At 31.5% G+C, this 17,119-nt stretch overlaps 1 protein-coding gene across 4 annotated transcripts; it reads right to left on the reverse strand.

Moving 5' to 3' along the window:
* Positions 1 to 860: 860 nt before the first annotated feature.
* LOC143067882 (low-density lipoprotein receptor-like) lies at positions 861 to 16,658 on the reverse strand. 4 transcript variants are annotated; one of them, XM_076241490.1, is made up of 20 exons: positions 16,280 to 16,658; positions 15,822 to 15,944; positions 14,657 to 14,782; positions 14,127 to 14,237; positions 13,819 to 13,935; positions 13,120 to 13,362; positions 12,200 to 12,316; positions 11,046 to 11,180; positions 10,492 to 10,518; positions 7,416 to 7,535; positions 6,870 to 7,016; positions 6,454 to 6,622; positions 5,959 to 6,186; positions 5,587 to 5,702; positions 4,915 to 5,196; positions 4,404 to 4,559; positions 3,856 to 3,951; positions 2,584 to 2,849; positions 2,146 to 2,304; positions 861 to 1,575 (listed from the first exon to the last, which is right to left on the reverse strand). In XM_076241490.1, exons 1-20 carry the CDS (start codon positions 16,350 to 16,352, stop codon positions 1,546 to 1,548), a joined length of 2,841 nt encoding a protein of 946 aa, XP_076097605.1. In that variant the 5' UTR covers positions 16,353 to 16,658; the 3' UTR covers positions 861 to 1,545. The 4 variants fall into 4 exon arrangements, with proteins under 4 accessions (XP_076097605.1, XP_076097613.1, XP_076097622.1 ...); XM_076241498.1 differs by lacking the exon at positions 10,492 to 10,518; XM_076241507.1 differs by lacking the exon at positions 3,856 to 3,951.
* Positions 16,659 to 17,119: the final 461 nt, after the last annotated feature.

Here is a 17,119-nt window from a genome sequence, read left to right on the forward strand (position 1 = left end):
TAACAAAAACAAAAGTTAATAAATAAACAACTATGTACAATTCTAATACTTCTCATATGTTCATCTTTATATTCACAATTAACATCATCTACACATAGGTCAAAACATGTCTAGTCACAATATTACAACAGCAAATGTAGGTCACGTATTCCAAATAAAGATAATGCTTCAGGGAAAATTTAGTTCGACTTTCATAGGACAATGACATAATTTTATCTTTCATAAACAGTGGCGGATCCAGAACTTTTCCTAAGGGGGGCCCTCTGACTGACCTGAGGGGGGGCCGCTCCAGCCATGCTTCAGTGATTTCCTATATAATCATCAAATTTTTCCCACAAAAGGGGGGGGCTGCCCCCAGAATGAATCCGCCTATGATAAATCATATCTCGAGATTTATTTCCTTCATAATTTTTCCATTTCATCATTTATATAATAAAATGTACTAGTAAAAGTATCATTATTAAAAAAAAATGTGTTGTCTTGATATACGTCAATAAGATGGTAACCTCAAGACACAATACAAAAAAAGACATTTATTTTTTAATAGACTGTTTTTCAAATTAGACAAGGGTCTTATACATATATGCAACTTTATCATTCAAAATGCTGATCTGCTGTGTAACAATAACTAACAAGTTTTTAGCTAAGAATGATCACATCATTGGTCTAAGACAATTATTGCACACAAGTCTATGACACACACATACACATATCCATGACACATATACACATTCTTTTTCCATGTACCTCCATTAATTACATTCAAGGGCTTTAGCACCATTTTCCATGCACACAATATTCTATACTTTGTCAAGTCTTTTTCACTATGGATTTTATCCATTAACAAAGTACCATTCACACAGTTATAAATCTTTTATTCATCATGACCTTTTACACAATTACATTTGACTTGTTTTACCAGAATGTGACGTTGGGAATATTAAGCACAAATTAACCAGAGTTCTCTCAGTTTGTTCTTTAAACAAATTCACTGGAAATTGCGTCTACTGACACAGAGACCTGAGACAACTATTTCCAGGATATCATTATGTACAATTCAGCTGTTGTGATGTCTATCTTTAAAGAATCAAGAAATAAACAAAGTAGAGATCTGTATATTTGATCAAGATTAAGAAAATTCTAGAATAAATGCAGTTACTGATAAAAATGCCGGTTTTATGTAAATCACAACGTAAACAAAGCTGCCAGTGTACAAAGACTAAGTGTGATATGACTACCCATTGTTACCCAAGGGCCATCATGAAGATATTATGCTTTAAAGTGTCCAATGCTTCTAGGATTAAAACTTGGTCCTTCCTCGAGATTTCTTCTTCGAACTGCCTTTGGGTTTTCAGATCTATTTTCCACAAGATTTCACAATCAACGTTCCAATGGGACTGAATTTGATCGATGTAGGTGCATCATGAGCTTTTATTTGATGAATGTTCTTACACTGGAATTCCTTTTCTCAATTATTTCGACAATAATTGTTAAGTTTATTTCACAGCCATGATTAAATTAAAAGTTCTATAGGAATTCTTTACATCACACATCTTCTGTCAATGGCTTTATTTCCTAGAAAAGAAACAACAACAATATATTAATAATGCCAATAAAACAATCTAAGATACATGTATGTTTTCAAATTGAATTTTTAGTTAAAACACTCGACTTTTGTGCATAAATTAAAATTTGAATACATTCAAAATTCATCACAAGACTTACTGATGCTCTTGCAAAAGTAAATGGGTTTTTTTTCTCTTCTAATTGCCATAAAATGTCACCATTTTCATTTCTTTATTCAGGGAAGGCCCTTAAAAGGGGGGAGTTTTTTTTTTACAGCACATAATTACACAAATATCAATGTGAAGGGTTTGAAAATAACAATTGGTTTGCAATTTCTACTAGAATTTAACATGCAACACCAAATAATCAGCACACTTAGTTATATTATGGTTGGTGATGTCACAATAAATGGAGAGAACTACCAATTCCACAGGAAAACTGGTAAAAAAAACTTGCCAATTAATATCCGATTCAAACCCATCTTGAGGAAATTGTCAGAAGCTAGTGATGGTAAACTAATTGCACTACTAGACAACCATGACAGCTATAAATACTTGAGGTAAACAACAGGACACTTACCGATTGATCTCCTTTATTATGATGTCCATCTCTGCCCTGGTGACCAATCATAACTGAATGATGGTCATCTGTTGTTGTTGTTTTACGGTATACTGGGTTATCAAAGTTCATACTCTTGATGTTACGTTTCTTCACTCTTCTGTATACAAAACATCCAACCTGGAGAAAGAGATATTATAATTCATAATTAATTCATACTAAAAGGACTTTCATTATACGCAAAATTAAGAAATACTGTATATTTGTTTAGCTGCACAAGCCAATATTTTAACTACATGAACTATGAAGATGTAATTTAAATTAACAAGAATATTTGAATAAATATACTATAGAAATTCTTTACTTTAAAACAAATATTTTAAAACAAATGCTAAATGGGACTAGAAAATTTTGCATTTTTAAGATACTGGTAAAAGTATAATAATTATAATAACTTACAATAAGTAGCATGATGACAATAAAACCAACAACACCAATGGCAACGAATGCCACAATTCCTGTCTGTTCCTCCTGCAATGATTTAGGTTGTTCCAAAGTTTTGTTGAGTTTCTCTGTAAAAGTTGTGTATTTTGGTCCACCAGTAGATACAGCAATAATAGGGTGTTGTGTGACTGGTTTCTGTGGTTCATGATGGCCTTGTGTTGTTTCTGGTTTAGGTGCAGGTGTAGTGGCTGGTTTTTTTGTTGTTGGAACAGTAATACCAGCTGCAAAGAAACAAAAATATTATGAAATAGTTGCACTGTATTTGCAAAATGCAATTCATCAGTGACACAAGTTCCCCAAGTCAGCAATGCTTATCAATGATACATTTATAAGAAAATCAAGTGTTAAAGGCTTTCTTGAAAAAAGGTAATAAGTAATAAATTTGCCACAAGTTACTTGCGTGCTGAAGTGTAAAATGTATACATACAGAAAGACAATTAACAGGGGTCACCACACTAAGGGAAGTGAATGACTAGGTTTCCCCAAGACTTTCCACTTACCTCTAGAGAAGCTCTAGAGAGAAGTTTATGTCACCCTCAATTTACAGTAAAATTTCCAATGTTACCTCATGATTTTTTTAAATTTCTCAATCCAAATGTAAATGAACCGATAGTTGATGAGATACAAATTATGTTATCCACAAATGCAGAACTGATTTGTACACGTTATTATTAGTTAATTAGTCATGCAGAATTATCAATGAATAAATGAATGTATATGACAAGTAACAAATGATTACAAGCAAACACTCACAACAGAAAGCCATGCTTCTTGATTCTTTTTTTTTTTACGGGACATTAACATGTATGATTTGGACAAAAAATAAAAGTTTTACTGGTCATTTGGTCCAGTAATGCATAACTCTTAACTGGACAAAACCAGTTTTTACTGACCTTTGCCAAATGTCAGGGACCTTGTGAATGAGCATTTTACTGTTCTCAATAAAAATGTCATGGAAATTTAGGGCTATTTCTTTAAAACTTATGTGGGAGGGTAGGAAGGAAAGTTTAATTATTGAATGTTGGTCATGTGTCTTTTTTCAGTATGCGTTATTACCATAATGCCAAATTATGGCAAAAGTTATGACAAGTAAGCAATAAATAAAACACTTTTTGGAAAAAAATTAATGTTGTTTAAACTTCCTAGTTCAGTACTAAAATAAAATTGACAACAATCAACTACAACACTGAATTTTTACAACAATCAACAACAACAATGAATTCTCACCAGTAGAACTAGTATTCTTATTAGTGCTATTAGGTGATGGAGTTGTAGATTTAACTGGTTTTACACTTGAAGTTAGTTCAGGAATATCTGTTGCTTCTGTTATAAAGTAAATATTATGAGTGGGGTTAGTATGATGTGTATGATTGCAAGCAACTTTTATATTCTGTTATCTACAACAATTGTTATCAGTCATTTTTTGTAAATAAACTAGATCTCAGTTTTTTATATTATGGTCTAGAGTTGTATTGTACCCCAAAAAAATCAAACCAATTACCATGATCTATATAGTTTACTTTTGTAAAAAAAAAATTTTGATGACTGGAATTGTTACAAATAACAAATATCTACCAAGAGAAAAGGACAAACATGACAATGATCAAAATGATGATGAAGTGATATGAATATATAAACATGATAAATATATAAATAAACATATTAATGGAAAGTTGATATCATGAAATTGTTGAAAAAGTAGACATGCTTGTACAATGTAATTATAGTATATGAATGATGACCGCAATTTATAAATGATGTAGAAGCAATCTTACCTTTATCAACACATGTCATTCCATTGAAGGAAAGTTTTTTGCTGTCTGGACAGGCACATGTATACTTTTGTACATTAGGATCTGTAGAATGTGCATCAGGTTTTGGTAAACACAAGTATTCACAACCTCCATTGTTGTTAGCGCATTCATTAACACCTATAATTAAAGATAGGAAATGATTACATCTAAAATTATTTTTATATGAAATGTATTTATTTACATTAGGGATGGCAACAGTTGAGATGGACAATTAGAACATCTGAATTTTAAAAGGAAGAAGTACATATCTTTTACCATTCCATTTATTAGTCTGATTCACATAAATTTAGAAAATAGTTACAAAATTCAGTATCCTTTTTAATTTTAATATGTTAAATGTTTCTTATGGCTTGATTTTGATATCAGAAGACTTTATGCTTTCTGGAATTCCCACATGACATTGCATGTTAAGAATTTATTAAATTTCAAAATTGGCCTTCTTTCTCAGTGTTAAATGATATAAATGTCTTACCAGATTTTTGAATAGATGAATGATAAATTTTCAAGTCCATTGGTGAACGAAGACCTAGGGCTACTTGTTGGAAGTCTTCTCCAGTGTGTTTGTTGGCCTTACGGATTGAATCGGATGACCAATCAGTCCAATAGACATCATCTTCAAATACAGCAACAGCAAATGGATGGGCAATGTGTTTAGCATTGTGTACAACTGTACGTGGGTTTGATCCATCTAATTGAGCCGACTTGATTGTATGTAGTTTAGCATCGATCCAAAATAATCTACTGTCAACATAATCTAAAAAGAAAGAATGAATAATAAATTTTGTTACAATCACTTTATAATTCCCTCTTCTGGCATGTCTGGTTAGATGCTTGATGAACAATTTCCAAATCAAGCAATTCAAATAAAACTTTAGACATGGTTAGCTTGTGGTGTTAAGATATTGTAGCATTGGCATTAATCTCATACCCCTTTATTCAACTATATTTCTATTATTGAACAGCCTGTCATTTCTGTACACCAATCACACTGGCAAGGTAAATGACTGGTAAGGATGCTGTTAAACATGAAGAATGTAACTTTTTTTTTACTGTATTTGTTGACCAGCATTATTGATATACTTGTGGCAGCAATAATGTCTTTGAACAGATACATTCATTGTTTATTTCTGAGAAATGAACTCACCAATGGTAATACTATTAGGCCAGACAACATCCTTGGAAATGATTTTTCTGTCAGATCCGTCCATGGCAATTCTCTCAATCTTTGGACTTTTACCCCAATCAGTAACATACATGTATCTGCATAAAAATGAACAAATTTAAATATACTGTTTAAATAACTTCCAAACAATCTCTTGAAGAATTGTAAGTAAATGGCTCAATATCTATTTTTAAAGATTATTACAAACTTGTGACAGCTGTATAAACCATAATGACAAATACATAAATCAATCAAATAAAACATATAAACTAATCAAATATATCACTTCATTATATTAACTGACAATGTTCACTTTTCTTTTCTTACAAAACTTGTAGTAATGTTATAACATACCCATTTCTTGGATCCAAAACTATTCCTCTTGGTTCATCTAAATCATTGGTGACAACTGTGACAGTTTTATCTCCATCCAGACTGGATACCTGTATGCTGTTTAATCCAGTGTCAGTCCAGTACAGAAGGTCATGGATCCAGTCAATAGCAATACCATCAGGTGTATCTATGTTAGCCTTAATCACTACTTTTTTGTTGTTCATCATGGTGCCATTCCCGATTTCAGTCCTGTAAAGCAAATATATATACTTCATTTTGAAAAAGGTGCGATTGTCGTTATTTATAATCATTCTAAGAAACAGCAAAGACCTTTGTCTCTTTTGTTTTCTTCCACTAATTGGAATTGTATCAAACTTTTCTTTTAATGTCAAAGTATATTAAAAACTCTTGTCAAATTGATCATTAGTGGTCTAGTATGTAGTCCGATATGTAGTCTAATACTTGTTGGGTTTCTAACTTCATAACCATCATCTCAATTAGCAATGATCAACCTACCTGGATATTTGTTGTAGATTGACATCAGACCAATAAACATATTTCTCTTTATAGAAACCAACAGAAACAGCACTTGAAAGTCCTTCTACAACTGGTTCCAACAACCATGTTCCTACTTCCAACCTTCTAACATCATGTTTGTTGGCAAACAGTAACCAAGGTCTTGGACCTGTTGAAATCAAAGTTTATTTTTCAGATTAATTTAGATTTACTGTGAGGAATTTACATGTATCAATTGATTCTAATTTATTTTTATAATGCTAGTTCATTTATCCCCTTTTCAAGATATAATATGTATATCCAAGTTGTATATTAAGTTTTTTTGATTTAGATCCATCAATTATTTTCATAATCTTGTTTGTTGAGGGTGTAATGTGTTATATCATTTTAATTTTAAATACTAAAACTAAACATACCATCAATTTTACAAGTTGTTTTGCTTAGTTTACCAAGAATAAATTCCTTCCTGTAACCTTCTTCACACTCACATTTGTAATGACCCTTTTCATCAATACATTTTTGTGAACAAACTGGAATGCTGCTTTCTGTACATTCATTAATATCTATAAGAAAAATATAAAAAACATCATGTTGTGTTGCAGAGACCATATACAATATATAAATACTCTCAACTTTAACCTGAACAGCAAGTGAACCCAAAAAGTAATAAAATACAATTCTAGGACTATATACTAGTCACATATTTAACTACTGAATAGTTACAAAATGTATGAGGAAAACCAAGTGTATCAGGAGGTATATATTGGGGATTAAATACATCTTCTGTCAATGAACTATATATAATTCTTCTAAACATCAGCCCAACAATGTTAGATCTGTTCTTCCCTCACTGGGATTTAAACTCATGCTACTGACTGAGATATCATGGCACCAGATCGTCTTGCACTATAATTATGTATATATATATATATATTGCCGTTATTACTTGTCAAGTTACTTACTGACACATATACTTGTCCCATTTAGTCTGTATCCACTGTTGCATGAACATTTAGCTTTTGAACCAACCAGAGGTTCACATATATGGTCACAACCACCATTGTTGGTTTTACAAGGATCTTCTGAAAAGAAAAGAGGTTAAACTTGTAACAGATGTACAATGTGTAGACAATTAACATTAATAATTTACTATTACATAAGATATTATAAAGAAATTCACCAGCTTTATATATAAATGCTTTTATTCTATCAAAATGTATTTGCCAGAATTTTGAAATAAAAAAAATATTTGATTATTATGTATTATGCAAAGACTAAAATGTTTTAGACAGCTACAAGAACCATTTTTCATTAAACATTAGAGGTACAAAACAAATAAAAATCTTAGGGTTAGGAATTTTACAGCAACCCAGTTAGTGTCAGATCTGAACGACCTTGATGTACTTAAAAATGGACATGCAACAGTAATTAATCACTTAAATGTTTGTCTATAATGTACAGGGCTTTCAATAAGTTTAGAAGTAAAAGGATAAAACCAAAAAATAGGAGTCCCATCAATGTGGACGACGAAGCCGGCCGCGGCGACGAGCTTGCTCGTCGAACCTACGGCGTGGGGTCTGGAATTTTTTTTTAAAATGGTGCAAAATCCTGCATTCTGGGAGTCTCCTGGACCCTGTTTCAGTCCTCTCAAAACATCATTTTTTAATGAAGATAATGTAAATGTTTGATTTAAATTTGTAGCATGGTTGGATTTTCTGTAAATATTGATTACATTTATATATATGCATTTGATCCAGACTTCAACTTAAAGCTTGTATTTGAAGTTGTTTGAGAATAGCAATGACATGGTGATAATATAGGGAAAGATCCACATCCAAGCATATTTATTCATTAATAAAATTTTATTATACTTGAACTCAAGAAGTTCTGAAATAGAAGAGGGGACCACTATATATTTTGGTACAATTATAGCACTATTAAAATCCCTTTTTATAATATAGGAAATTAGTCAATGCGCTTTATGAATTAATACTATCAGGAGGCTGGCCTAAATTACAAAATATACATTTATGTGTTTGCTGTTCGCTTACTGACCCGTCTGATGATTCACACCCCTCTAAAAATATTGATTTTCTGAAAAAAAACATTTAAAAATTTATTTTAAAAAAAAAATTATTATTTGCCCCTTAATAATTTTGTGATTATTGTGCTCTTTGAATAACAATTGAAAAAATAGTCATTAGATTAAAATTCTATGAGTTCAGGAAAAATAGAATAATAATTAAATGGGACATTAACATTCAGTTCAGTAGATACAGCAGAGACAGACAAATCCTTTACAGGATAATGAATTATATGATCCTTGACATGGGCATTGAGTGTGGGTGCATCGTTGTATTGTGCATTGAAGTCAGAAGACCCTAAAGTGGCCCCAAATTTGACAGTGATGCTTTACAGATACAAAGAAAAGAAGATACAAAGAAAAGAAGATTGCGACACCAATTTATTTAATTTTTAATACAAAGCCAACATAGTTATAAAGGAACATGTCCATGTAGTTCACTCTATGTAATAGGATTTGAATCTAAAACAAACGTGGGATCGGTGTCCTTGCAAACACGTGGGTCAGTGGCTGTACGTTGTTTATATTGGCGTTTGTTTGTTTTTTATTTTATTTTAACAGTTGTAAAAATATACAGTGTTCTCCTTTGAATAAGTTGTATTTCCATTCAATATTTATAAAGCACCTTGTTTTTGTATTTTTCTAATCCATTGACTGATGTCACTTTGTTTTCGTTTACTCATTTTCGTACACGCCTATTAATTACACCAATCGTAGGTCGTTTAAGAAAACCGGTTGTAAATAGACCAATCAGGAGTCTGTTTACGGACGGTGTTCGGGTGCCTTCTGCTGGTTTCTACTTTCAGTAGTTTTCGCCTTACTCTCCTTGTTGATAGCGATCCCAGCCTAGGCGTTCGTGACTACTCGGGTCACTTCACGTAGATAGGGAAAGGTTATAAATATCAACCACACTTTATCGGAAATCCCCTGGTTGTGTCAACAGCGTAAATTTCCCCTTCAGTCATTTTTATTGATTTTTTAATTTTACAATTTTGAGCAAAGTAGGCGGCGGATTTCCTTCAAGTAGACGACGAAAATCGCCGCCTACCGCCTTCTATTGAAAGCCCTGAATGTAAAATAAAAGCGAAATAAAAAAGGAAATGAAGCTTTTTGTTTTAGAAACTAAACCACAATTATTCTGCTTTCTTAGCGAATAAGATGATCTAAAAATGCATATAGCTAAACCATTTGTACAATGTTCATATGAATAGATAAACATGTCCAAGGTTACACTTGATAATACAAAAGAGAATGAAGGACAAGCCAATTGAGCACTCTCTGATGAAAACACTCTCTGATGACTACAATCATTCAACTACATCTATTGACAAAATATAGGGACAACTGGCTGTTAAGCAGTGTTCACTGGTGACTGGTACTAAAGGAAGGAAAACACTTGATGTTGCCTTAGATTAAAAAAAGACCATGCTTTAGAAAGATAGGTCATAGTTTTGCATTATATGGAATAAAAGTCAAGAGCTGGCAAACATGATGAATGAAAGCATTCGGACTTCATAAGAATTTCTATTTAAAAAATTTATCATACATATACATGTAGAATATTCAAGTTTGTGCCTAATGATTAGATTCTAAAGGATTTATGTTTTGCTGTGAGCTAAATATGAAATCCTGTTGCCGAAAAAAATCATTAGTTCATTGTCTAGTTCTTCCAAATTTTTTATGTCCAAAATGATAAATGAGTTTGGTTTGTTTTCAATCTTCAGCTTTAATTTTCATCAGTATTACAGTCTACCATGTTTTATCTTTATTTTTGTGTGACAACAATTCCTGCTCAAGCTAGCTACAAAATTTTATTGTGTTTTTTTTTATTTCACAGGTTTTTTAAGACTCTGTTTAAGCGTGCTGACTAGTTATAGTTAGTATATTTATCTGATCTTAGAAATGAATAAAGCATGCGGCAGACAACATACAAATACAATGAATGATACACATACTTCCAGGTTCGGTCCCATTAAACACAGCTAATGAATGAAAGAATGAATGTGGATGTTACCAAGAAAGTTAAATTAATATACAGCTCAGTATAAATATTCTGAACTATAAAAACTACTGTTTTAATTTACATTTTAATAGAAAGATAAAATTCTACGATTGAGCCTTGGTGTTCTAAAGATAAATTTAAAGCATCAATATACATGTGTCACACACAGCGTGTTATTCTAGAAAATTGATTATGCAGTGAATAGAAGGCATGTACTACTTTCAGTTTTATTTCAAGAAAAGACATAAAAACATTGAAGGGAATACTGTAATTTAATTTTTTTTAAATTCTTTGTGGAAATGACAGTTATGTTAGTTGATCCACATCAAAATTACCAATTAATTATTCCATGTTGAATTATTATTTTCTTTATTTTAAGAATCTGATACTCATTTACATTTTAACACATGATGACAGGTATATAAATATACTAGTCAAATCCAGAACTATTAGAGACAAGTAGCTATGCAACATGCTGTCTTGATATAAAAAAAAATATATATTTACCATCACAGAGTTTTGTTGATTCATCTTCCCAGCCTAAACAATCATTCAAATGGTCACAGACTTTGGAGTAGTCAATACATAACTTTCCATTATTGTAGCAATCAAACTGATTATCTGGGCAATGTTTAACATCAGCTGAAAGAAAAAAATGTATATCAATTAAAATAGTACTTAAATCATGATTTGAAAATTTACAATTCTGGTGGGGTTGACATTTTATCCATCAACCTCTATATTACAGTTAAACTGGTAGTTATATAAACAATATAAAATAAGAAGATTCCTATCTGAAGAAAAATGACTTCATTCAAGATTTACATCAATTTGGAGAAAATATAACTTCTGTCAAGGAAGAACATTAACATTAATTTTCTACATCATAATGGGTTTGAAATGAAGGATAAAATGGGATTGGTCAGAGCTCCAGATAAGCTGCATATTTGCATGATCACGCAATACAAATAATCAACAACCCAATGCAATAATTTCAGTTTATATATTATTTTTTTCATTTTAGTCGATAAGTGAATAAACGATACATGTATCTGTTTTTTAAGTCTATGCCACTTTACACTTTCTTTGTTTTGGTGTAATTGTTCTGTATGCTTAAGATAGTTGTTTTAATGGCAAGTGCAGTATAACATTGTCATTTATTTATTTGATGTTGCAGAATTATTTGTAAATGTAAGTTGAATGTGGTTTCTGTCATTAAACCACCTTATAAACCTGGTCAAGGTTTTGGGGTAAATCTTAAATCTGAGAAAATACAAACTGGCACATTTAAAACAGGACACAAATTAAATGTACAACTGCTTGTCAGTGAATAAACCAAATAAAACAGCTATCACATACACAAAGAAAGAAACATTTTTGAGATGGAAAAACATCAGGGGTTGATATAATGTGATTATAACATGCTTAAATATTCAATATTGTGTTGATGAAAAAAAAACAATACATTAAGGAGCTTGGTGGTGAAAACCCAATTTGATATTTGCTTGAGGGGTGAATTGGAATTGATAATGCAATTAAAAAAACTTTATCTGTTTATCAGTCAATTACATAAAAAAATTGTGGGTAAAAACACCAATTTGTGAATTTTTATCTGGAGCTCTGATTTGTAATACAAAAGAATATTCCATGATAACACTTACTACAATTAACTTCATCTGAACCATCAGTACAGTCTGGGAGGCCATCACATCTCATAACATGGTCAATACAGTGTCCACTATCACACTTAAACTGGTCAGCAGAACATTCGTAGGTACCTAGGTAATATATGTATGTTAAACATAAAAATCTTAATCATACTACATGTGGTCATTTTACTTTAAGTGATTATGCAACACCTGAATATATTGAATTTAAAATTTGAAATATCAATATGAAAGAGTTAAATATATACTGTCTGCCTTGTGAATGAATGATGCAAGTCCATTGTTTGTAAATATGAATGTAGTTTTAGAGTACATACTATCAAACTGTTTGGAAAACAAGCCAAATTTAATATCTTGACATTTATTGCGCCAGTTTTCAACTTCTGGCTAAGTGCCAAATACAAAGAATAACAAATTTATAAGCATAATATGTCCTTTAGAATTATAAAACCAAAACAATTGTGACCTTAAATGTCTTAGTCTATGATTGAAATGATAAAGTGTAAAAATAATGAACCCTTACACTTAATTAATTCTATGTATTCAATGGCAATGCAATTTTCAATAGTATGAAATTGTGCCAAATTTCTTTTTACATATTTTATTTTATTTAAATACTGCCAATTTAAGTAAAGCCATTTCGATCATTGACATATGCACGCCACCAGATTAGTCAATATCAACATGCATTATTTGCCAAAATCTGCTTTTTAAGAACAAATACAAATGTACAGAATTTGTTTTTATTGGCTTCCAATTTAAGTAGTTTGTTTTGTAATTAAAACCACAATTATCTCATCTAATACCCAATGAAATGTATATTTAACTAGTCCTAACAAATTTGGAAGCCCCAAATTGATAGATTTTATATGCTGTAAATGATTTTAAAATGATACTCTATCCAGCAAACTTACAATTCTTTTCATCTGAACCATCAAAGCAGTCTTCATCGCCATCACACTTCCAGTTGTTAAGAATACATTGTTCCTCATACAAACAAGCCCATTCTGTCTCAATACAAGTGTTCTTGTGTGGTTCAGCCGGACATTTGGTCTCATCACTATGGTCATCACAATCATGGTCGCCGTCACATTTCCAGTCTTGATCTATACATTTACCATCAGCACATTGGAACTGGTCATTAGTACAAACTGAGGCTGCAAATAAAATAATATTTACATGTAACACAGGTTTGTTGATTTAATAACAAATTTGAAATATTCAAGGTTTTTCATTTTCATTTGTCTGTTTCCTGCTGCCAAGGCAAATAAATCAGGGTCGGTAGGTTGGGAATTTTTTTTTATATATGGATTGGACCAGAAACCACTTTTCCGGACCGGAAACAATTTTTTTTCCCAGAATTGAATAAAAAGATCCAGGGTCCAGGGTTTTGACTCGGGGTCGGTTGGGAATAGGAAACAGACATATATTTTTTTTTGGGCCAAAATAGTCTTTTAAGACAAAAATTACTGAATACTTCAGAAACACGTTCTTTCAACCTGAATTAAAAAAAATTTCAATATAAAAAACTTAGATAAGGTTAAGATCAAAGGATGGATAAGGTAAAAAAAAAAGTTTGTCTTTCTGTGTTGTGATATAATAGCATTACTTACTGCAATTCTTCTCATCACTGCTATCACCGCAATCATCTTCGCCATCACATAGCCATTTTTTTGTCAGACATTTACCATTGGCACATCGCATCTCATCCTCAGCACATGTGGGAGCATCTGTGAAATATATTATCTACATTAAACAATGAATTCTAACCAAAAAATTACTTTTTCTTTACCTTTAAAATTATGAAGTAGTTTGTTTTTTCTGAAATTCTATATCATAACCTCTATAATCATGATTATATTCTAGTTACGAAGATAATTATATCCTGTTTTGTTCAATGCAGAATTATAAAATGACATACCACAAGTTTCGTCTTCCCCCTCTGAACAATCTTTGGTTCCATCACACCGCCAACTACTGGAGATACACTGTCCATTGTTACATCTGAATTCCTCTGGCTTACACTGGGTACCTGAAGAAACAAAATAAGGTATTCCAATTACCACTTTAATTATATGTAAATGAATTAAATGTCTTGTAAAAATGGTAGCAATATTATAACTCATCACACAAGACTAATTTAGTGAATGGATTCAGTAATATTTGCCACAAGTGGAAAAAGAATTTCTTACTTCCTTATTAAGGTCATGTTTTGAATAGAATTCAGGTTACTTAATCTATGATTTCTGTGTTCATCTTTTGTAAATTGTTGTTTTTTTGGTAACAAGTCTCTTTGTACACTAATTTTAGTTTCCCCTAAATTAGTTCTCATTTTGATTATTATTTTATCTGGTATACCATGAGTAATAACCTAAAACTTAACATTCAACGACTGGCACATTTAAATAAGATATTTCATAAAATATATGGGTCGTGTTGATTATAACTAACCATTGCATACAGCAGTTGATTCATCGGTGCCATCATAACAATCTTTTTCTCCATCACATTTCCATTTCTGGAGTATGCATTGTCCTGAAGCACACTGAAATTCATCTGGAGGGCATGTTTTAGAACCTGTAAATGTCAAAAGTTTTCTTCTTATAATTATGTCAATTATTTTCCTCTTTTTATATATATAAATGATAAGTTCTTCTTATGAACATCAATAATTCAGGCAAAAATGATCATTTGTTTGCAAGGGTGCAGGTACTTCCTTGTTATGAAAGACATGTTCATGCAGTTGAGAAAGACTAATCATGTTTTCTTAAAAATTTCATTTAAAATTTTAGAGGCTTATAAATCTGTTCTGTTAATTTGAAACTTCTTGATTGTATTAATATTAATAACTGAGAAAAATTAACTGTCAGAAATAAGTTTGTAAATAAACTTTTATTTTAAACAATTCCTGTCATAACACATGTAACATATCAATCAACAATGGCAAACTTCCATCAAAATCAAATGTCTAATTTGACCTGGATAATGTGCCAAATTTAGACAATTAAACTAATGCAGTTGAACATATTCCAAATAATTATAAGGCCTTCTTGTAATTTTTTTATTACTCTTGATAATGCTATTATTCTTAGATTCAACAAATAAACCATCAAAATTATCATTTATTTAAAATTTAGTTTAAGGAAGATTGAAGTTTGTATTCCATTGGCATTGAACTCAAATTAACATTTCCATTTCTTCAAATAAATTGGTTTTCTTATATATTTAGTTTTGTAAAGAATTTTAAAATATTAACATGTTTCTCAGGTGTGTCAGAATACTGTCTTCTGATTGGTCTATTCTTAAGAATGTGACCTCAGACCATTTTATGAACCAATGGGAAATCAGGTCATATTATTGATACAGCAACATTATCAAATACATAAATATTTATAATTTTCATGTTTAACAACATATCATTAATATCTCAAATGACAGTAAATTGCAGAAACAGTCTATATATTCACAAAAAACGCATTTATGTTACTGATAACATATTAACAGAAAATTTTGAAACTGAGGGACACATGTATTTTTTTTGACACACCCAACATAATTTCTAAAAGATTCGGGATTGTACTGGTTTGATATAAACTGTAAACTAAACTGTACGTACTACAATTTTGTTCGTCTGATGTATCACCGTATCCGCAATCGCTATCCCCATCACATCTCCAGTTCATCGCAATGCATCTTCCTGTTGTTACGCATTTAAATTGTGTCTCAAAACAACTGGCAGCTAAAAAGAAATTGAAATATAAATAACACCCCAAATAAATTCTTCGTTCAGAAATTCTAACTTAAACTCTACGTTATCTTGCGTTCAGTGCAACACTGCAAGTCTGTCAACGCCACACTGGCTGATTTTACGCTACTCTTGAATAGTGACATTTGTACTCAGAAGTTGTTGACCATTTAAGCTACATCTAATTAACAACAAATAAAGACTGCTTTTAAAACTAATCAACAATGTGTTTCAATTCGTAAAACTTGTCAAACATGAAAACATGAAAACCCGCAAGTAAGCCTTGCCGGCCGGCATGTCAAAAACATGTAATGTAAAAAAAGTCTTACCTTCTTCACATGTAATTGATGATATTAGTATATAAGCAATTACAGTAAATAACAGTATGGATAATTTCTTCATTTTTTGCCAAAATTTCACTTTAAATCCTGAAATATGTGAGCTGCTTGGACTACACGTCAAACGTTGTGGTCTATCCCAGTAGTTGTAACAGCGAGGTCAACTGGGGATCTTGAAAATACGTCTGGCTGTTCCACTAATTTAGTATATAAAACACTGTAATTCTATGAAAAATTTAGAGTCCTAGATGTATGAAAGTTTTTCCACAATGTCAAAAATGAATATCGCACACTCTCAAAGTGGTGTTGTGATCTCAGACGAATTTTAGTTCTGAAACGTCACCAGTTTGCCGATCGGAAGGTTTGTAATGAATATTCATGAGAAAATCAGGCGATATCAACCTTTCGAAATACGGATGACAAATTCGATTGGTTACAGTAAACCACATGACGAAATCCATGGGAATAAACACTATTTTCATTGATAAACTGGTCGTGATCTATTTTATTTTTAATTTGAAAAGTGTTTAAACAAAATTTCACTGTTACTGTGAAACTTTCATTGGAAGTGGTGTTTCTTTTTCTTCACAGAAACTGTGGCTACTATAACCACATGTGTATGAGTAAATAATATAGAGGCGGAATGTTATGGAAAAAAGGGGGGAGTGGGGGTCCCGGGTTCCCACTTTAGTGAGAATAACTGTTGATTTTTCAGGGAATAATTGAAGCATGGCTGGAGCGACCCCCTCTTAAACAGGCAGTGCCCCTTCCCCCTTATTCTGGGAAAAAATCTTCTGGATCCGCTACTGGCCAGTATTAATTTTTTTATAT

This window comes from Mytilus galloprovincialis, chromosome 1 (genome assembly GCF_965363235.1).
Source record: "Mytilus galloprovincialis chromosome 1, xbMytGall1.hap1.1, whole genome shotgun sequence".
NCBI classification, from domain to species: domain Eukaryota; kingdom Metazoa; phylum Mollusca; class Bivalvia; order Mytilida; family Mytilidae; genus Mytilus; species Mytilus galloprovincialis.

Bases quoted from the DNA above. Each gene is read 5' to 3' on its own strand.
- LOC143067882 (XM_076241490.1), bottom strand. From the start codon at position 16,352: ATGAAGAAATTATCCATACTGTTATTTACTGTAATTGCTTATATACTA. The intron at 13,363-13,818 runs GTAAGTAATGCT...TTTTATTTGCAG, and splicing joins CAGTGATGAGAAGAATTGCA to CCTCAGTTTGTACTAATGAC. The intron at 3,952-4,403 runs GTAAGATTGCTT...ACTTTATAACAG, and splicing joins AATGACATGTGTTGATAAAG to AAGCAACAGATATTCCTGAA.